The following is a 23,756-nucleotide window of genomic DNA, read 5'->3' on the forward strand; positions in this document are numbered from 1 at the left end:
CCAATACTTACCTGTCTCTTTATGATGCCGTGCCTGTGAGGTAGGGTAAGCTCCATCAATGTTTTGTGAAGTTAGGTTTATGAATGAAAAAGTCAAATAAAACAGCCTTTCGTTAACAACAGCGAGGTGAAGGAAAGTCGCTGTTGATTTTCACTCCAGCAAAGAATGAACCCTTCAAGGCAAATTAGCTTAGATTCAGTGTCCCAGAGCTTCTGCAGCTAATTCTGGGCATGCTATGAAAAACAATTCAGCTCCTTCTTGTTTGTCATTCCCAGTGAAGGTGTTTGTTTTGAGGGGCGCTGCTAGAGGGATCTTATCAACGCTATTCCAGGTCTCTAATTGAATCTTGTATGGTTAACATTGGATTCTTTATTCTGTTGCCTCTGGAACACCCACATTTCTGTGACTTTGCAGAGCTCAACTACTCACTCTGTGCCTAGTGAATTTCCCCAAAACAGAAATGTTTCTAAAGAATTAATGCCCAGCTCTGTCACAAGGTGATCCTTTCCTCCTCAGGCCGCTGAGCTCCTGCATGCTGAGTTTCCGTCCCGTTCTATGAGAAGCTTGCTGAGGTGTCTTGCTCAGGGGGCATAGCAGCATGGTGTGGGCCAGCATCCTGCAGTACCAATTTCCATGCCTCTTGAGAAGCAGATTAGGGGAAGTGATGGATGCTGAAATCGGTTCTGACAGATCTCTAATCTTCTTTCTAATTGAAAGCTGTTGTTGGAGGTGGTTGTTAGTGGTGCCTCTTGTAGGAATTCAGTTTCCATCCGCCTCTGAGCCCTTGGAGCTTTCTTCTCCCACTGGCATCTGTGGACTCTGGCTACTAAGCAATGAGAAGAAGGACAGCACATAGGACGAGCGGTTCAGCAATAATTGTGTTCTAATCTGGGGAAGAAGAGGCAGGTCCCTCTTCTATAGGTGGAAATAGATTCTCTGGCATTAACCTTCACTGGTTACTTTTGGATCAGCAGTAAGAAGATGAAGTTAAGGGGGAAAAACAAGATTAAAGGACGGGAGCAAAACCTATTCTCTTTTTCACAAATGATGACTATTTGCTTTCAAAGTGCCTTCCAGATGGGCAACGGATATGAACAAAAAGTGCAGAGAAGCTGAATCCACATGGCACATAGGGATTTTAAAAGTTCAGCTCATCAGCAATGAAAGCAGTGCAAATTAAAACAAGAAAGAGATAGCATTTTACCTATTAAATTCACAAAGTTGTTTTTTGTTGTTGTTGGGTTTTTGTTTTGTTTTGTTTTGTTTTGAGTTGCCAATGATAATACTGACTGCTGAAGGGTGCTGGGCAATAGGCACTTTCATACACTGCTAGTGGGAATACACATTGGTGCAAAATTTCTGGCAAGATATTATGAAAAGCCTGAAAAATATTCATGCCCTTTGATTCAATAATGTCATTTCCAGAAATTCTTACTAAGGAAGTAATAACCAAGAAGAAGAACGAGGAGGAGGAGGGGGAGGGGGAGGAGAAGAAACTGTATCACTCAAGTACTAACAATGTTCTTTTTTTCCCATAATTGCAAACTGGAAGTAACATAGATATCTAGCAATAAGGTTATGAAACATTCTAGCAAGAGAGGACTGAAATATTAACGTATTGAAATAATGTAGCCATTAAGAGTGATGTTTACTAAGATTTTGATGATGTGGGAAATGCTTGTGATATATTGTAAAGTTGTGTGTTTAGTTTGTTTCTCATTATTTTTACAAATAATGTGTATAAGTTAAAAAAAAAAAAAAAGGAACTATTCCAGAATGTTAACGATGGTGGTGTCTGGGTAGTGGAATTTTCTTTCCCTTTTTTTTCAAAAGAACTTTCTGTGTATACTTAGCTTGTTTAATTCTGCTCTGTTCTGCATTTATTTAGCCAATTAATATTTATTAATTGCCAGTTGTATATCAGCACTGATTTATTATAGCACTATTTATCTTAGAAGTGTTTTTACTTTTACATATACATAGATTGATTACAATATTGAGAGTTGCTTTCTCAGGGCTGTGGGTGGAGTGTGAGTTTCTGCTGATAAGGACTAATGAACCCTCCTGTACTTTGCACAATATGAACCTGCTTGTGAAAAGGAGGATGAGAGAGAAATCATCATTTTCCTTCTGTCATTGTGTCATGGTCTCATGAACACTAGGGACTCATGACACCTGGAAGAGGGCCTATATTAAATGGTGCTAGAGGTGCCATGAAAGTGCCAAGGAAACCTATAAACAATGGATATTAAACGTGCCAGAGCTACACAGAGTGACTTTTATATTCGGGGGAAGGATATTTATTTTTGAAATAAGGAAGGAAGGATGGGAACGAGAAAGGAGGAAAGGAAGGGAGGGAAGGAGTTTTCCCAGTGAACTCTTTATGTTACACATTGGTTTCAGGTGATTGTCTTGGACCTGCTGGACAAGTGTGGTTTTGAAACTGAGTCAGGTGGGTCCATGATTTTAGTTCTCATTGTAGATTGTAGATGTCACCTAGGTGATAGCTGGTAGGATAGAGGAAAAATCACTGTGTCACATCAAAAGAGCTTTCTCTTGTGAAAGTTCCTCTGGGCTATGGGCCTTGTCTAACCTTGAATGACCCTCAACTGCTTGTGGCTCAGTTTCCTCATCCGTAAGTTAAGGATTTGAAAAATAATCTTTGTGGTCCCTTAACTTTCAGTGATTTTGTGGCCCCATATAAGTTGTCTGGAGATCTTCTGAACCTTCCAAGAGAAGGAACCAAGCCTTATTCTGCTAGTATCCCTTGACTGAGCATGCTTCTCTTGGCATACATAAGGCTTCCACGAACTGTGGTTGGGTGCGTGATCAAGCAGAGTCAATGCCTGAGGATGTTTCTTGAGATACAGGAAGAGGTTTTGATAACTCCACAAATAGTTAGAGGTGAAAATAAGTGTATTGATGAAATTGGCTCTCATATATGAAGTGTTGTGCCTTGTCACACGTAATCCTCATAGCTTCCCTGAGAGGCAGGTATATCTATTATACCCATTTTACAGAGGTCTAGAGAGGCTAGGAGGGCATGTGAAGTCACGCAGCTGATAGGTGTCAGAGTCAAGAGTAGATTTTGGATCTAGCTAACTCAGAGATCTGTATACTTAATCTCCATCCATGTTCTCTCTCTCTGTCCTTTTACTACCGGAATCAATGAAATTCACAGAACATCTTAAGCCTCAAGTAAGTCGAAACAAAATGGCAGCCATAGGCAGCAGTAGACCCACAATGTGTTTGTCCCATAAGGGTTTTCTTGAAGAATGGGATCAGTTGCTAATGTTTACAAGTTGCCAGTTTTGCAGTAGGCTCACAGCATTGCAGCACTGGTTGGAACTCAGTAACTGGTGCCCTGTTCAGGTGGGGCATTTGCTGTGTGGTTTGCTGCCTAACCCATCTGACCTGCATCTCTTATTTACATTAGTTCTTCAGTTGAAAGAAAAAATCAACCTTTTGGATAGTGCAGAAATGGGACAGCCAATTCTTGAATGATTATAATCCAACCACAGCTGCAAGAGAATTGAAATTTCTGCAGATGCAAATACCTCCCCTTCCCCCTTTAAAAGTAACTGAATACCATGTCTGAAAATAAAAATGTGCAAAACAATGAATTATCAGGTACACACTGTGCAGAAGGAGTCTCTTATACTTACAAAAGGCTTTATCAGAATATTCCCTAAAATGATGAGCTCATTTAAGTTATGATTCTTTTTTGTGTGTGTGTGTGTGTCAGGAAGAGGCCCTGAGCTAACATCTGTTGCCAATCTTCCTCTTTTTGCCCAAGGAAGATTGTCACTGAGTTAACATCTGTGCCAATCTTCTATTTTATGTGGGATGCCACCACAGCATGGCTTGATGAGCAGTGCTAGGTCTGTGCCCTGGATCCGAACCCACTAACCCTGGGCTGCCAAAGTGAAGCATGTGAACTTACCCACTATGGCACCGGGCCAGCTCCCTGAATTATGACTCTTTTATACAGGCTTTGAATTTAGTGCAATTTCCTAGAAATGCCTCTGATACACAGAGTGAAGTCCCCACGTATTTAAATAGCTTTTATCCGCTCGAGGCGCCACAGCTGCTATGGCAATGTCTGGGGGTGGAGTGGTTGCAGTGTATATAGGTGCTAGCATTGCTTAATGTTTTTAGAGTCTAAGAAGTTTGGGTTCAAGCCCTGGCTCTTACATGTACTAGCTGTGCATGTTTGGGACACCTGATCAACCTCGCTGAGCCTCAGTTTCTTTTTTTGTAAAATGGAGTTTGAAGATGAAAGTATATGTGTGTGTAAAAATATACACACATACATGTATATGTTATTAATTTATATGTTTGCATATTATTATCTATATCACTTAAACATGGTGCCTGGCACATTGAAATAATGTGTCTTATTATAGCTTTTATTGTTTTTCTCTTTATGGTAATCTTTGAGAAAGTCTTTTTTTAATTCCTCTTGATCCTGACCTGACCACTTCCTAATATTTCTTGAAAAGCCTTATAATATCCAAGAGACCAGTGCCCTAGGGTAGGTGACTTTCCTTCTAGTGAAAGCAAGAGCAGGAGTAATTACCTGGGTTTAGAAAGAAGGAATCATTTGTGAGCAATTTCCCAGTGGTGGTGTTTGGAAATACCGTCAATCACTCAGTGAGGTTGCCTGCGGGTGAACTCCTGTGCAGAGGCGGGAGAACGCTGGGCTGCTCAGGGCAATGCCTCCTGCGACGGACTCGCTTCCTCCCAAGTCGTTATCCTCTTAAGTCTCCGCACACCACTTCTGTGCAGGAGGGAGGTGCCAAATGTTATTACTTGGAGGTGGGAGGATAAATAGAGGAACCTCATTCTGTCTCTTCTCCTCTCTCTATCACACCTTCCACTTTGTAGTTCTGATAATTCTTGTCATTTCTCTCCTCCTTCTTACTATTTTGTGCTGCTGGAAGGAAAGCACTCAGCTGGATAAAGCAGCAGAACTAATTCTCTTCTTGTCTCTCATGATAATGCCTTGAGTGCCCCATTCCTTACAGCACTGCTTCTCTTCTCTCAATATCCATTCTCCTGTCTTTATGCGGAAATTTAGGAGGACACATGATAAAGACTACATTTCCTAGCCTCCCTTGCAGCTTGGCAAAGCCATGGCCCTCAGCTCTGACCAATGGATGAGTTAAACTACTGGGTCATGTTCTTAGAAGGAGAAGGCAAGCCCTCCCCACCTCTATTTTCTCCTCCCCAGCTTCAGGAATGTGGCCATAGTGGCAATAAACCATCGTTGACTTGTGATGACGGCTACACTGTAAAGATGAGGGCACAACAGAGAAGGAGACTGGGTCCCTGAAACCATGGAATCTCCACATCAGCCCTGTCTGCATTTCCTCCGACTGTCAGGCAAGAGAAAAATAAACTTTCTCTTGTTTAAGCCACTGTTGTCTTGGTGTATGTGATGATTGACAGTCTAGGATCCCAACACATGTACCATTCCTTTCCAAGTGAAGATTTTGTCTAGATTCATAACTTATGAGCCAAAAGCATCCTGGGAGCATTTGGCAGTATGTGGCTGGATCCCTAGGGCACTGTCGAAGACTGGGTAGAAGAGTTGGGGGTTAGAGAAATCTGGGACTGAATCCTAACTCTGCAACTTATTAGCTTTGTGATTTTGAGTAAGTTAATGAACCTCTCCAAGCCTCAGTTTCATGATCTGTAAAATGGGATAATAATGCCTACCTCACGGAGCTGTGAGCATTTGTATAAAGCACTTGGCCAGTTGCCAGCACATGTAAATACTCAATAAATGGGTAGATACATGTATCTGATGGAAATTCCCTTAGCGAAGAATACAGAGATGGTTTCTGTATGACCAAGTGAAATCATTAGGTGTCTATAGGGTTTTGGGTGTTGGTCCTATTAATGAGTTATGAGGCGTCCTTTGATTGTCGTTGGTAGATGGAAACATGAGCTCCCCAGGTACAGTCTGTGGGAACTCCACAAGTGGGTCTCTTTCTGCTCTTCCTCTTTTTTTGGTCCAATATTTGCTTCATACAGAGCTTCCAAAAATGCCGTTATATTCCATTGTCAAGTCATTATATATTTCTTTGGTCATGCCAAAGCTCTTTCATTGTATGAGAAGTTAGGGCATTCTTGTTTTAAAACACAATAACTCCAAACACATTTGAGTTCTATCTCATTATTTTGTTTCGTGAAATGATGATGTTTCAAGTCTTACCTGTTTGGCTCGGTTAAATATTTTTACCTCTAGGAAGGAGCCTTTCTCTCCAGCACATTCCTCAATGTCTTGTAGGCACAGCTTAGAGACCCTCCGTCATGCTGTCTGACATATTGGGATCACAGGCTTAGTATTTTGGTCAAAGGGACAGTTATAAATACCTACTGGTAGATGACTTTCATGTTAGTACATCTGTCCAGTGTTTGCAGAAAGCAGGAGAGTCCAGGGAATTGAGTATAAATTCTGAGGTTAGACCATCTGGGGTGACATGCTAGCTCTAAACTTATTAGCTATGTGACCTTAACAAGCTTAACTTTCTGGGCCTCAGTTTCTATGTGTGTAAAATGGAGAAAATAATTTATGTGTTAAGGGATTGTTATGAGAATAAAATAAGTTATTGTTGTAGACTCTGTTATTTTCACAAATATTTGCCCCTCCACATACCCCCTGAGGATTTTATATATCAGTCCTATTGATCTCAGCATGGTTATTTAATGTACTCATGAATTGTGAACGAAGGGACGTGTGTCACTTCTTGGCATGGTTTGCCATGTTTTCCTTTCTCCCTGCCATAAGACTGGCAATGTTGCTGAGTCAAGGCTGTTCCATCAGCCCGGATTCAGGAGCAAAGACCATGGGGTTGAGCCAAGGCCAATGGACATGCAGCATGAGAGGGAACCAAACCTGAGTGGTTGTAAGCTGTGAGCTACTGGGTTCATTTCTTATCGTGGCATGAGCCCTCCTATCCTTACTGATCTGTAAAGCCCTTAGCTTGATGGCTGGCATGTAGTGAGTGTTCAGTCAACATTAGCTTGTATAATTATCTGTCTCCTCACCTTGTATTTTTCAATTGCTGGCCCCAAGATTTGGCAAAATTTTTTTTTAAATCTCTTTAGTCTTTTACCATCATTACATTAAGACATGGAAATGTCACTGGCATTGGCCAGTTTGTTCCTGAAGTTCAAGAATAGAACACCAAAAGGTTATAAGGAAAGATGCATTTAGAAAACACATATCCCAGTATTCTTTTTATTTTTTTGGTGAGGAAGATTTGCTCTGATCTAACATCCATTGCCAATCCTCCTCACTTTTTTTTTTGACTTGAGGAAGATTAGCCCTGAGCTAACATCTGTGCCATTCCTCCTCTATTTTTTGTATGTGAGTTGCCTCCACAGCATGGCTGATGAGTGGAGTAGGTCCATGCCTGGGATCCAAACCTGCGAACCTGGGTGGCTGAAGCGGAGTGCATGGAACTTTAACCACTCCCCCATGGGGCCAGCCGCCATATACCAGTATTCTTGATCAGGGGTCAGTAACCACTGATCTGAGGGCCTTTTCTGGCCCACTGCCTGTTTTTGCAGGATCTGTAGGCTAAGGTCATTTTTTACATTTGTAAATGGTTAGAAAAAATAAAAACGGATAATATTTTGTGACATAGGAAAGTTATTTGAAATTCAAATTTCAGTACCCATAAAGTTTTGTTCAAACACAGCTGTCTCCTTTTGTTTGTGTATTATCTCTGGCTGCTTAGCCAGGTTACCTTACCACTTGGTCTCATTGTTCTAATCTGTCCATATCATAGGATTATTTTAAAGACCTAAAGAAACTATATATGTAACAAAGTATTGAAAAGAATAAGAAGCTATCATATGCTCATAAATGGGGAAAACCTTTATAATAGAAGGTGTCATTTGAGACCCTTTTTTTTTGTTTTAACATGTCCCTGGAGAAATCACTAGAACTATGTATAAACTAAAATCTTAAGAGAGATGATCCTGGGTGGTGGGATTACGGATGATTTTTACATTTCATATATCCGTGCCTGTGGGTGTTTTCTTTTTGAGTTTTATGCGTTGAGCATATAATTAGAGAAGTTATTTTAAAATAATAAAATAATAAGAACATAATATAAGATAGAAGGAGCAGAAATAACCCTGTTTAGCAATGTCTTGGGCCTCTTGAGCCCTGGTCTGATGATGTGTTGAAAAGAAAGAGAAGGTTCTACGCCAGAGAATGTCTCCTTCAAACCCCATTCCATTGTTTTATGTGCCACTCAGAAACTGAACCATCCTGTTCTCTCCATACTTTTTCAGTCTTGGCTCCCAAGCCTGGCATCGTCTATGTGCTTTGGAGATTGTGCTTCGATTTTGTGACTTTCCTAGAACCCGCCAGAACTCCCAGATGCTGCATGACCTGTGTGCTCAGCAGTGGCCGGAAGACTCACCAGTTCCAACTTGTGAAACTGCTCCAGGCCAGGTCTGCTTTTTAAGAGCTTCCTTCTAGAATTCGTGTTCAGGACTGCCAAGTCCCTCCAGCCTTTGGCTTTGAATATCAGATATTCATCCACAGAGGTGTCACATGGAGAACTGAAAAGGGTGGTGGTGTGGGCTTTTCTGAGGAAGCAGACTTTCCTGCTGGACACGCCTGGACCTGGGAAGAAGGGGTGCCGATTACTGGGGCCATCTTGCTGGACTTATCACTCCCATGCAGGCAGCCTCCTTAGTCTCCAGGAGCCACCCTTTGTATAGGTGGTGTTGTTCCAGAGCCTCCAAGATGAATGTGGCTTATACACTTCCTCCTTTGTTCTCCAGGGCCTGGGCAGACCGAATGCTCTCCAGAAGGTATCTCAGCAGGTGTCCTTGGATGTGAGTGCTTTATTTAGGCTTCTTCAAGCTATAGCACTTAGTGGAAGCCTAGATAGAAAATGCAGCAGCCAAAAAATAATAATAATAATAATAATTCGACAACACTGTATGTTGCTCAAGTCCATTAAAAGGAAACTGACTTATCTTTATGCATCCTCAGATCACACTGGGCTTTTGTTCCCAGGATAAAGGACAGGCAGAGGCCACATAACTCAGTGGTTAAACATTCAGATGGGAGTCAAGTGTACCTGCATTCTGGTCCTGGTGCTGCATAAACTGGCTGAGTGCCCTTGAGCGTGATCCTTAACCTTGGTAAATTTTGCTTTCCTCCTTGGTAAGAGGAAGATATAAAAGAGCGCCTGCTTCACGGCTCCAGCAGTAATGGAGGCATTGTGAAGCGGTGCATAGCATAGTGCGGGGCGCATGGCAAGTGCTCAGGCAGTGCAATTGTTTATTTATTTAGACATCTATTGACACATTTAGCCCTTGGAACAGTTGCAAAGGGCCTATTTGTATCTATCATCCATCTGAGCATTGTTTGCTTCCGAAGTTTAAGAAATTGTAACGCCCAAAGTTGAATTTGGGGACAATTTACATCTTTTAAAAATTCTATTTATTCATAAAGTCTTTCTCATATCCAAAACTTTCTGCCATTCTCCTATCGCACCAAGGGAATAATAATAATATTAATCATCATCATAAAGATAACAAACGCTCAAAACCAGCTATGTGCTAAGCATTGTACTCCTTTAGTTCTCACAGTAGCCCTGTGAAGTTTGAATTGTATTATCCCCATTTTGCAGGTTCAGAAAATGAGTCACAAAGAGTTTTAAGTGACTTGCCCAAGGTTATGCAATTAATAAATGGTGGAGCTGGGATTCAGTCTCAGACCATCTGGTTCTGGATCACTGGCTCTTAATCACTATGTGAAAAATCTGCCAGGTAGCAACCGCTTGACATTTTCACAACTGAATCTAGCCGGCTCCTTTAAGGAGAACTAGACAGTAATAACCGAGCGCATTCAAAGCAAGCTTTCACTCTGCCCTTGGAAGGAAAGGAATCATGCTTATTCCTTGAACGCTTTCTAAAAAAACTTTCACTAGACCTATGAAATGCCAAATAAAATCCATCAGATTTTTTCTCGTGGAGGAAGGTAAACTCTCTCTAGATAGCTCAAGATGATAATTAAATGAGTTATTAAGTTGAGAAGTATAAACATCTTTCTGCAGCTAAATCTTTGTGCTTCCATTTCTCAACCTGTCAGACGTGAAGAATTCCACTGGAGAATTCTCTAAGGCCAAATTCTCAACCTCAGCACTATTGATATTTGGGGTCAGATCATTGTTTGTTGTGGGGCCTGTTCTGTGCATTGTGGGATGGTTAGCAGCCTCCTTGACTGCTGCATGACCCTCTAGATGCCAGGAGCACTCCCGCCTTTCCAATGGGACAACCATAGATATCTCCAGACATTCCCAAATGTCACCTGGGGGGCAAAATTGTCCTTGGTTGAGACTGTGGCTCTAAGTTCCCACTAGAGCTGTCTCAGAATTTGAGTTTCGTGACTTGCACAGTAGGGCAATGTGACCTGATTGTGGACGCGTCTTATAACCTCTCTCAGCTTTGGTTTCCTCATCTCTAGTCAGAAGGGCATGCTAATCCCTTCCTGTGGGATGACTGGGAGGCTGAAATGAGAAAATCTAATTAAAACTATAGTGGATGGTTAATATATATGCTTCTGTTTTTTTAATGTTCTTTTCCTTCCAGCTCCAAAATTCAACAATTCTCATCATAACTATAGTTGTAGTTTCACTCCAGATGCTAACATGTGTATGTGATAAATCAATTTATATTTCTCTGGAAGACAACCTTGGGAATGAAAGTTGAGAGCAATTTTTCTCCTTTTTCTTTTTTTGTTGAGTTTATGTATTCCTTTCTTTTTCTTCTAACTAATACAGAAAAGTCTTTTATATTATCCCCCGTGAAGGATTGCTTCAAAGAAGATCCAGTCCAACTCTTTTGAATATTCGCTAGCAGTTGAAAGGAAATGAGTTTAAATAACAGCTCCTGGCATTTAAGTTAGATATAGGAAGGAACTTTCAGACAACCATATCCAACAGTGGGAGTTTCTTGCCAGAGCAGGTGATAGAATCGCCTGGAAAACCATTGATCTGGAACTATCTGGAGTAAGACTTTTAAATTTGGGAGACAATCAAAACCTTGAACGTTTACCCTCGAAAAATCTGTTAGCTCCACTCCTGGTCTGAGCTTCTAAGAAAGATTCTGGAACAATTCAGTGAGTGTATTTCATCCTCCTTCCCCAGTGGTTCTGCCCCTCCCCCCACCCCCCCACGATGCTAAAAGAAAAACCCAGAGAAACAGTTGGCTGATTTTTAGCACTTAAGAACTTGATGAAGGCAAAAACAAAAAAAAGAAATAATTATTCCCACTTTGTCAGCAATTAATTGTACTTTGAACGTAACTTTTTATTGTTGGAGACATGGCCAAATAGAGTACCATTGTTCTATGGATCTTCAATAGTCAGTGCACACCTGCGTTAACACTGCTCTTGGTCACCCCTGCAACTTCTTAAGGAGAAGGATGCTTGGGCCCCACCCCTAGTGTTCTAATTCAGAAAGTTTGGGAGGTGCCAGACGACTGTGTTACACACACACACACACACACACACACACACACACACACAGAGGATTCTCATCATGACCTTTATTCTTGGAAGTACAGTCTTTGGATCTTGGACGTTTCATATCTGTGTGTCTCCTCATCTGTAAAATGACAGTAATAATGGTACCGACCACCCAGAGTTGTTGGGATGATGACATACATCATTCAAACCGGGTGCTTAGCACAGAGCCCAGCAGAGAGGAGGCCTCAGTTTCTGTTAACTGATATTGTTGCCGCTCTGGTCATTGTCATCATCACCACTTCTGCCCTAGAAACCTTGGGCTGTTCTTGACTCCTCCCTTTGTTGATTTCCTTCCTAATTATCCCAACTACTTGCCAAATCCGGATGAGTCCAAATCCTTTCCAGTTTATCTGTAACCTACCCTCCTCCTTTTCTTCTGTTTTTTCCCCTCTAGTTCATTGCCTGGACAGCAAACAGCCTCTTCCTTGATCTTCCTTCTTCCTGCCTTCCTGTCTGTTCTGCAGTGTGCAGCCAGAGTGGTCTTTCAAATGCACAGTGGGTGTTGGGTATCACTCTCTGGCTTAAAACTCTTCATTGCATTTAGGATAAAACCATCTTCTTCCTGAGGTTTATACGGCCTGCCTGATCTGATTGGCCATGCATCGCTTCATGCCACTTTCTGCCCTGTCTGCTGTGTTTGAGCCACAGTGATCTCTGGCCACATGTGGCTCTACTTCAGTTGTGCTGAGTTCTTTTCTGCCTCAGGACCTTTGCACAGGGCTCCTTCTGAAGCTCCCTGACTCTTCACATAGCCGCCGCCTTCTTCCTTCAAGTCTCAGCCATTATCACCTCTTTAGATTGGCCTTGCCTGACCACACCCAGTCAAAGTCCATAGCTTACGCCCCATTATTTTAATCTCAGTCTCCTGTCTATTCCCTTCAAAGCAGGAGGCACTTTGTACTTTACTTGTTGATTTGCTTGTGTTTTGTCTCACTCTTTCACTAGAATGTAAAAACCGCGTGGGAAGCGACTATGTTTGTTTTATTTACCAGCCTGTCTCCAGCACCTAGTTCAATGCCTACCGTGTGGTTGATGCTCAGGAAATAGTCATGGGATAAGAGAATGGATGATATATGAATGGGTGAATGAGTTTACTTGCTTATTCATTCATCCGCTTATCCACAGCCATGCGTAGAAAAGCTCCTATAGCAGGACATGAGCTGGGTACCTGACGACAAGAAGGGATCCAGTGATGTTGTCTGGGACGCATGTGAGTCTTTTAATTTTTCCAGAACGCTTGGACTGATTTTGCGTTTTGGACGCAGCGAGTTGTGTAATTATATAATTTTTCCTTTTCCACATCGGCTGCTATAAACTTAGAGCCAAATTTGTGGCCCATCCGTCTTCTTGGTATGCAATTTAGCCTCATTCTTGGATCCATTTCACGTCCCCGTCCTCATTTTTCTTTTCCTTTTGTTCCTATTTTTAATTTATGCCATCTTGTATTTTATGCATTCTCATAAGCTGCCTTAAATTCTCCCTAAAACAAGATAGCATCAATCAATCAATAGAGAAAAATGTGAAGAGCAGAGCTTTATGAGAGGTATAAATAAAGTGCTTCTTGCATTAGAGGGGTAGATATTTCCCAGATGACTTCTGCAAGCTCCAGGGAGTGAGTGGGGAGGGGAGAGGAGAGCCTTCTCCAGGGGAGACCTGAGCACTTAGTAGGCGCAGGAAATAGGAATTCCACTGAGATTAGTGAAGGGGAGAATTTAATTCAGGTAACTGCTTATTTTGCCTGTTTTGACTCACAGTGGAGCTCTAGACCTCATGCTGCTTTTTCCCATTATCTTCCTTCTCTCGAAGTACCATGTAATTTTCAAAATAATCAAGAGTCACCCGCTCTGCACTCTCTGAAAGATGCACACGGGCTTTCCCATAGCTCTATCTTACTGAAGTCTCAGCTGACCAAGACTGTGATTTGGGGTGAATAGGACTTGCTGCTTCTGCACTTCTGTCTGTTGTTGCATTTGTCTACAGAGCTTTCTGGTTCAGACCTGGACAGTGAGGGGCATCAAAAACTTTTCTGGGTTTGGGGAGTTGGTACATAAAACGCCTGTTATGGTGGTCAGCTTACCCTTTTCTTGACTCTAAATCCTCCATATGCCCCAGACTGGAAGCTTTGTATCTCTAGTCCAGACTGCTCCTGGGACTCAGACTTGTATATTCAGTGGCTGTCTCAGTGTCTCTCTCTTCTTGGATGACTAGTAGACCTCTCAAGCTTAACGTGTCCAAAGTTGGATTCCTGGTCTTCTCCCTGTTCCAGCGGCAGCCTTTGCTATCTCAACTGATGACAGTTCCATTCCTCCCATTTCTCAGGCCAATGGCTTTGAGGTCATCTTTGACTCTTTGTCTTACATCTCACACTCAGTCCACTACAAAAGGCTGTAGGCTCTACCTTCAAAATATGCAGACTCTGACCTTTTCCCACCACCACCCCCCTGCTGGTCATCATCACCTCTTGCCTGGATTCGAGCCGTAGGCTCCCTTCCATCCTAGTCTCCAGAGGGATCTTTGGGAAAACATGATTCAGATCTCTAATCAAAACCCTCCCATGGCTTCTCCATCTCCCTCAGTCTAAAAGCCAAACTCTTCAATGGGCTTTGCGTCACCATGTGACCACAAGGCCCTGTCCCTCACCCCTGGTTCCTCTCGGTCTCCTTCAGCACAACCCTCTCTCAGGCTCACGGCTCTGGCCACACCAGACTGTTTGCAGATCCTTGACCATGCTGTGCCTGCTCCTGCCTCGGGACCTTTGCATCAGATGTCCCTTTTGCCTGGAATGCCTTTACTTCCTTAAAATCTTTGGTCTATTTCAAATGATCAGATTCCTCTCTGGGATTCCAAGTCTGTCTGGTATACTGTCTTTCTTTTATGCAAAGCACTTAACCACCTTCTAACATACTATATAATTTACTTACTTATTTGGTCTATTTTTTGCCTGTCTACCCTGTCCCACCATGTGTGAAATGTAGGAACAGGAATCTTTCTTTTATTTACCAATGTATCCCAAGGGCCTAGAACAGTGCCTGACACACACGGATTCTCTGTGATCATCAATGAGTTAGTAAAAGAAGCATCGTCTCTTCTCAAAGGAGAATGCTTTTCACCTCTTATTGTCATTTAACCTGGTGCCCTGTCCCGCTTTAGGAAGCACTCTATAAAGTTTTAATTACGTTGATAAAGCTGGAGCAAAGTCCTCCAAAATAAATTGTTTGTGACTTAACAACACCCTCCATGTGAACTTCGCGTAATTCTTTAGTAACCTCTCTTCTGGAGCCTCCTGGATCCATCTGGAAACCATTCCAACAAATATCCATCCTATATAATAGATCACTATTTTCCTTTTTAATATGACTCTGGCTCCCCAGAGCCTACCGTCAGTGTTGAGATGGATTTCTTATCTCTGTTGCTTCATTAAGAGCGTACATATTTGGTTGCCAATGCTACGGTCCTCCACAGTGCAGTTTGTTGCAACAAAAGAAAGTGTTTGCCAAATGATTTGTCAGCATATGTTATAAAGCCACACAGGCACTCTTTATGTAACTGGAAAATACTGATCCCAATTAGTGACAGATTAAAGACCAAGAAGGAAAAAATGGCGTTGCTTTATTCAAAGGAAGTTAGAGGGTTGATGTGAAGGTGTTGGGGTGGAATGGGGAGGAAGACGGGAAAGAAAGGCAAAGAGGAGAAAAGGAGCTACCTGTGGGGGATGGAATAAAATTCTGGAGCCAAGGGAACGGATTTAGCATTGTAGGGCCTAGCTATCTCTCTTCTCGACTCCCAGCATCCTTCAAGGTAATAACCTTTCCAGGCCAACAGGTCTCATGCATCAACCCTTGGAAAGAGAAGCATTCATCGGCTTTCTGAAATGGCAGTGAGCAGAGCTGGCCTCTCAGGAAGCGGGCATCCTGCCGCTGTGCCACGCTGCGCCTCCAGGCCAGTCGGTGAGCTGAGATGCGTGCGGCTTCGGGAAGGAGACCTAACTGCTAAGGTTGGCAGCCATCTATGAACTCAGCAGCTTGTGATTCTGGCTGCCTTTGGAAGTGACTCACCTACACATCGGGAGAGCACATTAGGCAAGCCTGGCCTCTTCTCCACGAATAAATATTTGACCTCTTGATGTTCTCCAGGCTTCTTCCTAATTAGGAAACTCCGACAGAGCCCTAAAAACAAAACCAAACATGGCTTCCCAGCACAGGGCAGCCCTCCCTTCCTTTGTCTTAAGTACCGGAGCCCCTGGCAGCACCCGCCTGTCGGTGTCTCGGAGACATCTCTTAGACTCACCTCCAGTGAAAAAATGTAATAATAGTGGCATTTTGGTTTGTTTCCATTAGCAGAAAAGAACTTACCTTATGAAAACCAAATGTTTATCTAGTAAAAGGCTTGCTTCATCTAGCATTCTTTTGGCAATGTCAGCAAGTAAATGTAAATGCTTGGAGGACAAATATGTCTTTTCAGGTGATGAGGCGGCTGATGACTGGCATTAAAATTGTCCCATGAAGGATGCGTTGTTCTGACGTTCTGCATGGCTTGGGTGTAGGGGGGTGTACCATGAAAAATACCCCCTTGTTTACTCTGAAGCTCTCCTGTGGTAATGTTCCTTGGGATGTTTTTAGATAGAGTGAAGTCAAGAATTTACAGTTGTTAGATCATGCAGGGGTTTTAAAATTTTATGACATAGCCCTGAGGCTTGCAGACTAAACGGACGCTAAATGTGCTCATCCTGTGGGCTGTGGGTTTGGGGGCCAGACTTCTTTACTTCAAGTTATTGTTCTTTAGCTAACAGTTTTCTCTGGATGCAAACCAGTCTTCCTGCTATACTCCCCCACCCTCCACCCCTCCCCCCACTGCCAACCTCCCCCCCACCCCATGTCAACAGGAAGATATTTTACATTAGGAAGAGATTCCTCGGGAAATGAAGAAAACGAATTGGGAGCTGGGCTGAAAAATTCCAAATGGTTTTTGAATCAGCTGATTTTTGTCTTTCTGTCTGGGTATCGAGGTGACTTCACCCACATCCCTCTTACACACATTATCTGAGAGTAAGTTCGAGTTTAGGATACAAAAGGCAGTCTGCGGCCACACAGTCAGCAGAAAAGTTACCCTGAACGTTGTTTAATTATCAGCCCAGATGTATATCCTGTGTCTCGGGTAGGACAATTCTAGCAGAGGAAGGATGAGAAACAGGCTCTTCTCTGTGGTTAATAATGTCATATCTATCTTTGGGTGGCATCTGATTACAGTGATGTATATTATTTAAAAGATTGTTTAAAAAAACATGCCCACAGGGGATAATAGAGTAGCTGGTCTATAGATCCTGCTGTCTGCGGATTATGTTTTAATCATGGTGCATGTAAAGATGTGCTGTTTTCTGATGCAATTTGTCAAAACTAATAAGACAATTTTCTATCCTTTGGCAACCCTACTCAAGTAACTCATGTAATTACTCAGGACAACCTAGGCCTGCTCTGGGTCTTTAGGCTGTGTTGTTCTTTTTCTCTATCCCCTCCAAGACCTACTTGGGATGAACCAATACCACTATGTTAATCACTTCCATTCAAATCCTGTCGTTGTGTATGGAGCTATGTTTTTCAGGGATGAAAGTAAATACTGTTTAGGTAGTTAAGTTCATTTATACAGGAGGGGTTTTAACAGCTCAGAGGACGTGGTGCTGAAGAGTCTGGGGTCCAGAGGTGGATGAGAGGTAGGCAGGGCTTCCTTGGAACCACCGTGGTCTGAGAAAGCCAGAATAGTACTCTGTGAAGGTGCTCAGCCAGGACTGAGGGGCCTTGTAGAGCAGGAGGCATTCCCATGCATCAGGCCGCGCTCTCTGACGGGCTCCGGTCCTACACGTTCCCCGAGTGAGTTTTTACCCACGGTGGCTCAGCAAAACTCTAAAGCAAGAGTCAACAAACCACAACCCAAAACTATCCCACCGCTTGTTTTTGTAAATAAAGCTTTATTGGAACACAGCCATGCAATTTGTTTGGTTGTCATCTGTGGCTGCTTTCCCTCACAATGGCAGAGTCAGGTAGTTGTGACAGAGACCACATGACCTGCAAAGCTGAAAATATTTACTGTCCGGCTCTTTACAGAAAGAGTTTGCCAACCTTTGATGGATTGTTAACTTCGAGGCCACAATTTTCCAAGGGCATCCATTGCTGGCCTTCAGTGGAACAAATCCCCTGAAATAACATGCAGAATATCTTATGTGTGTGGAGGCCCACGTAGGATTTTCTGGGGGGAGAATGCATGGTTTGTAATAGTTTTTCCAAGGTGTCTGTGATCCAAAGATGAAGACCCTGACCTTGAAAGAATATGCAAATTTTACCTGGGTTTACAGATTTGACTTCCCTTCTTTTTTCATCCTAAACCCTTTAGGGTCCCATTAGGCAATTTTGGTCTGAAAAATAAATTATCTCTGAAGTATGAATGTCTAACAGGAAAGTGTTTTGCTCCATGAGAGTAGTTTTATTTTAACCAGAGCCTTTCATGCCGGAAGCTAAAGATGTATGTCATAGGGGCAACATCAAAAACTGAGTCAAGAGTCGGGTGGGCGAGGGGGCTGTGGTAGCCAGGAAGCTCTTGGCTGGAGGCAAGTGGAATGTTTTGCTCCTGTTTAAAGAGACAGTAGGGCAGTCGTCTTTCTGGCCAAGTAAGGCCATAAAGCCATAACAATGACTACTCTTTTAACAATGTACAAGGTACTATGCTAAGTACGTTACATAAAATATCTTACTTCATACTCACAACTCCCCAGTGAACTAATGTGTGTAATGTTAGAACCTCGGCCAGCACAAAGTGCACACAAAGTGCACACAAAGTAATTGTTAGTGATTACCATGGTCATTCTTGGCCTTGCCATCCCCTTTTATCACCTGAGGAAATTGGGGCTCAGGCTTGTCTAAGATTTCCCAGCTCCTAAGTCACAGAGGAGGAACTGGACCTTGTGTCTGTCAGTCTCAGTGGAACCAGAAGCCAAATCTGTGCACTTTCAAAGTTTTCACTTTATTTTTTTAAACCCTATTCTTCTGACCAACTCCATGTACCCCAAGATATGGGAAGTTTCCTCTTCTAAAACACACTCAGAAAGAATCCTGTGGTGTTGGTGTCAAGAAACATGTCTTTTTGCATCTTTCCTCCTCATCTCACTTCTTTGAGGGCCTTACCGTTAGTGTCTTGGTTCTAGAGCAGTGGTTCTCAAACCTGGCTGTCCGTCTACACCACCAGGGAAGCATAAAAAGTGCAGATACTCAGTTACTGGGCCAGGATCTAGTGAATCAGCATTTATGGGGGTGGGCCTTGGAAGTCTGTATTTTATACACCTCCAGGGGTAGTCATGCTCTGGCCAGCCAAGCGTTGGTCCATCTACTGCTATTGGACACCCCTATTCGAGATGTCACCCAAACTCTGGCCAAGTAAGACAGTCAGGGTCGGGGGTGTAACTCTTGCTGAGATCTGACTGCTTGAACCAAGGTGACTCACCCCCCTTCTGGAAACAGGCAAGATGTTCCCTCTTTGCAGTTGGGTCCTCCTGTCCAAACAGAGCCAGGAGTCTGTGGGTGGTCCCAGGCATGCAGGAGGGCTCCCTTCTGGCGGAGCCACCAGGGAACAGGCTGAGATGCAGTTGGTTCTGAGGAGAGGAATAGAGAAGGGTGGGGGTGGTTGGCCCAGAAACAGCAGGACTAGGAAGTTGATTCGGAACTCCAACTGGAGGTGGAGGAGGAAGAATATTCCTTTTTTTCCTTTAGGCCCTCATTTTAAGGTCTTTACTACATCTTCGTTTAATTCCTAAGAGCCATGGAAGTTTAAAGCAGTTCTGAGGAAAAGAAAAAGAAAAGCACTTTGTATATAACAAATGAGGGCCTTTGATTTGATAGTTTATGGGCAGTGTCCTTAGGGTCATACTACTGACCCTCTCCAGAACTCTGGGCTATTTACAAATTGGCCGCTGTACTTTAAATCCACGTAGGTCTAAATTACGTCCGACTGAAAGTATGAGACGGGGAAGGCTGCAAGGTTGGAAATGACTACAGGACACAGCAGGCGAGCTTGCCAGATTCTTGATGAGAAATCTGAAGCACCGTCAAAAGAGAGCAAGGTGCTGTGTGTGTGCATGTTTGCGTGTGTACATATTTGCTAGTCTGCACTGGTCTTTACGCGGGTCGGAGCAATTAACCTTTTTTTCTTTTTAACTACAAGTTTGGAAAGAACTTGCAGCATTTAAAGTTTGGAAAGTACGCAGGGAACAGACGTATTTATGTTAAACTCGATATTCGAGAGTCTTCTTTCCTCTGAAGCAACATAAGTAACTACCAGTGGGAATTGAGCACTTTGAGTCATGCATTTAGATTTCTGTCTGGCTTTTCCTGGTGAGTTGATGTCCCTGGAATCTTGGGGCTTTATGGAAAAGTCATAGCGTTTTTCTGAAGTGATCCTCTCCTGGGCTAACTCTTGCAGGGGGGCACTGTTACAACTGAAATGTAGATTGCCTGTAATATCTCTGCTAATTGAATTATTAATGATACAAATAAGCCCCTTGCAAATTCTAACTTCCCTAAATTCTTTGCTGCTCACCCTGACTGGATAGAAAGTTTGGACTCTGAATGCAATCTCATGTTTTGCTAGTATATGGATTTAAGAAGGGATGGCAGATGGAGTCAGCCTAATTAAAATGAAAATCTAATTAGTTGAGGAGAAGGAGAGAAATTCCGTGTCATACTTGTACCACATTAACAATCGCACCTCCCCCAACCATCTTCCCTCGGCTCTCTTACTCTTATTTAGAGACCAGCACTTGAACTCAGTTCCCTGGCTGGCTACCCTGCCTCCTCTGAGAGGGGTCTCAGACTAGAAGCTTGACTCTTCCGTGGAGAGTATTGAAACTGCCAAGCAGCACTGGCCTGTGAGTTGGCGACTGTGTTAATTATAACCCAGGGCCTGGAGGGACCTTGCTGCCCAGCTACTCATCATGTTCATTATTCCTCAAGAATAGAAATATTTTTCTTCTTAACAGCACGCAGATACAGAAGTAGAACTGAGGCAGGCTTACGGAGGCAGCTGAGCCCCAGCCTCTGGCCTGAATGATCAGAGCTGTCCTTGGGGTGGGTAAATGGGAGTGGCCCTAGGCCTCCGATTCTTTCAACAGCTTTATTGAGATGTAACTCACCCATATAAAGCATACACTTCAGTGGTCGTTTGTGTATTCACAGAGTTGTGCAAGTGTCACCACTATCTAATTCCAGATCGTGTTCATCACCCAAAGAAAAAAACCCATACCCATTAGCAGTCACTCCCTACTTCCTGTCCAGCCCACCCTCCTCCAGCCCGAGGCGGTCCTAATCCACTCTCTGTCTCTGTGGATTTGCTTATTCCAGACCTTTCATATAAATGGAATCATACGACATATGGTCTTGTGACCAACATCCTTCATTTAGCTTAATATTTTTAAGGTTCATCTATGTGGTAGCAATTATCTATCTGTACTTCACACCTTTTTCTTGCTGAATAGTCTTCCATTGTATGGATATACCACATTTTGTTTACTCAAATGTTGATGGACATTTGAATTGTTCCCACTTTCTAGCTTTTATGAGTAATGCTGCTGTAAGTATTCATGTACAGGTTTTTGTGTGGACATATGTTTTCTTTTCTCTTGGGTATATACCTAGGAGTGGAACTGCTGGGTCAGATAGTAATTCCATCTATAACATTTTGAGAAAAGGTCAAACCATTCCAAATGGATGCATCATTTTACATTCCCACCAGCAATGTATGAGGCTTATTGTTTTTCCACATCCTCACCAATACCTGTTGTTTTCTCTTGTTTTATTATAACCATCCTAGTGAGTGTGAGGTGGTGTCTCATTGTGGTTTCGATTTGTATTTTCATGATGGCTAATGATGTTGAGCATCTTTTCACATGCTTATTGGCTGTTATATATCTTCTTCTTCAGAGAAATGTCTATTCATATCCTTTGCCCACTTCCAATTGAGTTATTTATCTTTTTATTCTTAAGTTTTAAGGGTTCTTTTTATTCTAGATACATGTCCCATATCAGATCTATGCTTTGTTAATATTTTCTCCCATTCTGTGGATTATCTTTTCATTTTCTTGATGGTAGCCTTTGAAGCACAGAAGTGTTAATTATGATGAAGTCTAAGTTATCTATATTTTTCTTTTGTCACTTGTGATTTGGGGTCATATCTGAGAAACCATTGCTAGCCCAAAGTTATGAAGATTTACTCTGTTTTCTTCTAGGAATTTTGTAGTTTTAGCTCTTCCATTTAGGTCTGTGATGCATTTTGAGTTAATTTTTGTGTGTGGTGTGAGAAGGGGTTCAACGTCTTTATTTTGAGGTGGATATCCAGTTGTCCCCAAACTGAGTTTTGAAAAACTGTTATTTCCCCCATTGGATTCTCTTGTCACCCTTTTCACAAATGAATTGATAATAGATACATGACTTTATTTCTGGGCTCTGAGTTCTGTTTCGTTACTCGATATGTCTATCCTTGTGTCAGTACCACACTCTCTTGATTCTTGTAACTTTATAGTAAGTTTTGAAATAGGGGAATGTGAGTCTTCCAACTTTGCTCTTCTATTTCAAGGTTATTTTGGCTATTCTGGGTCTCTTGAATTTCCATATGAAATTTGTCACTTTCTGCAAAACAGCCAGTTGGGATTTTGACCTATGCCCCAAATTTAAGGTGGTCCTAAATTTGTTGGCTGTAGGCAGTGACTCAGGGAGATTGTCTGGAGAGACTGTAAAGAAAATGAGGGGTTCAAGATACGCAGCTGACTTTTCCTGCTGAGATTAAAGCATTCACACAGCCACACACACATATACACACATACACACACACACATACATATGAGCACTCCTCTATGTGTACAGGCAGCTTCACATTCTCGTCTACCTCCAATAGCCCTAGGTTCTGTGCTACTCTGCCACTGTGTGTGTGTTGGGAGTAGTATCATTATTGCCATTTTACAGATCATGTGAGTCTTAACTGAGATAACATCAGTGATTTATCACACTGCCGTGGAGTGAGTAGTTGATAAATGTTTGCTGTTGCTGCTGTTATTATTATTGTTATTGTTTTCATGAATGATATCAGTCACCTAGAGAAGCAGTAAATCCTTAAACAAAACATAGACTTCAGTAATATACAGACCTCAGTCCTTAGATGTATGACCTCGGGAATCCCTCTCTCTGCCTGACCCTTACATTGCTTCTTAGGCTCAGATGTGAAGTCTAGGGTAGCACGTCTCAAATTTTTGAGTATAAGAGGAATAAGAATCACTTGGGGAGGGGCCGGCCCCATGGCATAGTAGTTAAGATTGGCGCATTCTGCTTCAGCGACTGGGTTCACAGATTTGGGTCCTGGGCACAGACTTATACCACTCGTCAGCCATGTTGTGACAGTGACCCACATATAAAAAGTAGAGGATGATTGGCACAGATGTTAGTTCAGGGCTAATCTTCCTTAGCAAAAAAAAAAAAAAATCACTTGGGGATCTTATTAAAATACTGATTCTGATTCAGTAGTTGTGGGGTGAGGCCCAAGATCCTGCATTTCTAACAAGCTCCTGGGTGATATCTTTCTGAGGACCACCCTCTGAGGAAGTAAGGTGGTAGAGGTCCTAGGGTGCATGCCCAGGTATGAGGTGTTCAAGATGGCCTCTGAACCTTGGGGCAGGCTGGGGGTTAAGAGGAAAGGCTTGCATAAAGTGGAAGATGAGAAAGGTACATTGTGAGACTTGGATTCTCTAGTTCCTTACCACTATGGTCATCTCCCTTCAGCCATCTTGTGTTCTCTGACAAGCATTGTCTGCGCCAGAAGTCTCCAGACTCTGTTAATTGCACACTCAGTAGAAAATGTTTGAACACAGACTGCCAAACTTGTATATTTACTTATCAATAAATTACACCCATATACTCCTATGATTAGCTAAAACAGCAGGACTTGCTTTGCGTGATAATATGGGACTGTAAAAATAACCATGCAAGCTGAAACTTTGCAAGCAGTCTTAATAAAGCAATGGAAAAAATTACAGTTGTACTATGACCTTTAAAAGTTTTCTTCAAAACATTAAAAATTCTCTTACTGTTGGTTATAAATACATAGGGAAATAAGAAAAATAATAAAACTAATATTTAGTACACCGCAATTTAAAACATTAGGA

The 23,756-nt window shown here is 42.4% G+C and overlaps 1 protein-coding gene across 5 annotated transcripts in view; it reads left to right on the forward strand.

Annotated features, from left to right (window-relative positions):
* PRICKLE2 (prickle planar cell polarity protein 2) overlaps positions 1–23,756 on the forward strand; it is a 305,604-nt gene that overhangs the window by 70,471 nt on the left and 211,377 nt on the right. For 2 of the 5 annotated variants that reach the window (XM_070492429.1, XM_070492430.1), the window contains exon 3: positions 8,314–8,476. The exons of the other annotated variants lie outside the window; for them this stretch is intronic. In XM_070492429.1, the coding sequence (XP_070348530.1) occupies positions 8,314–8,476 (163 nt within the window). The remainder of the gene's footprint in view (positions 1–8,313; positions 8,477–23,756) is intronic. 5 annotated transcript variants of the gene reach the window in all.

This window comes from Equus asinus, chromosome 21 (genome assembly GCF_041296235.1).
Source record: "Equus asinus isolate D_3611 breed Donkey chromosome 21, EquAss-T2T_v2, whole genome shotgun sequence".
Classification (NCBI taxonomy): domain Eukaryota; kingdom Metazoa; phylum Chordata; class Mammalia; order Perissodactyla; family Equidae; genus Equus; species Equus asinus.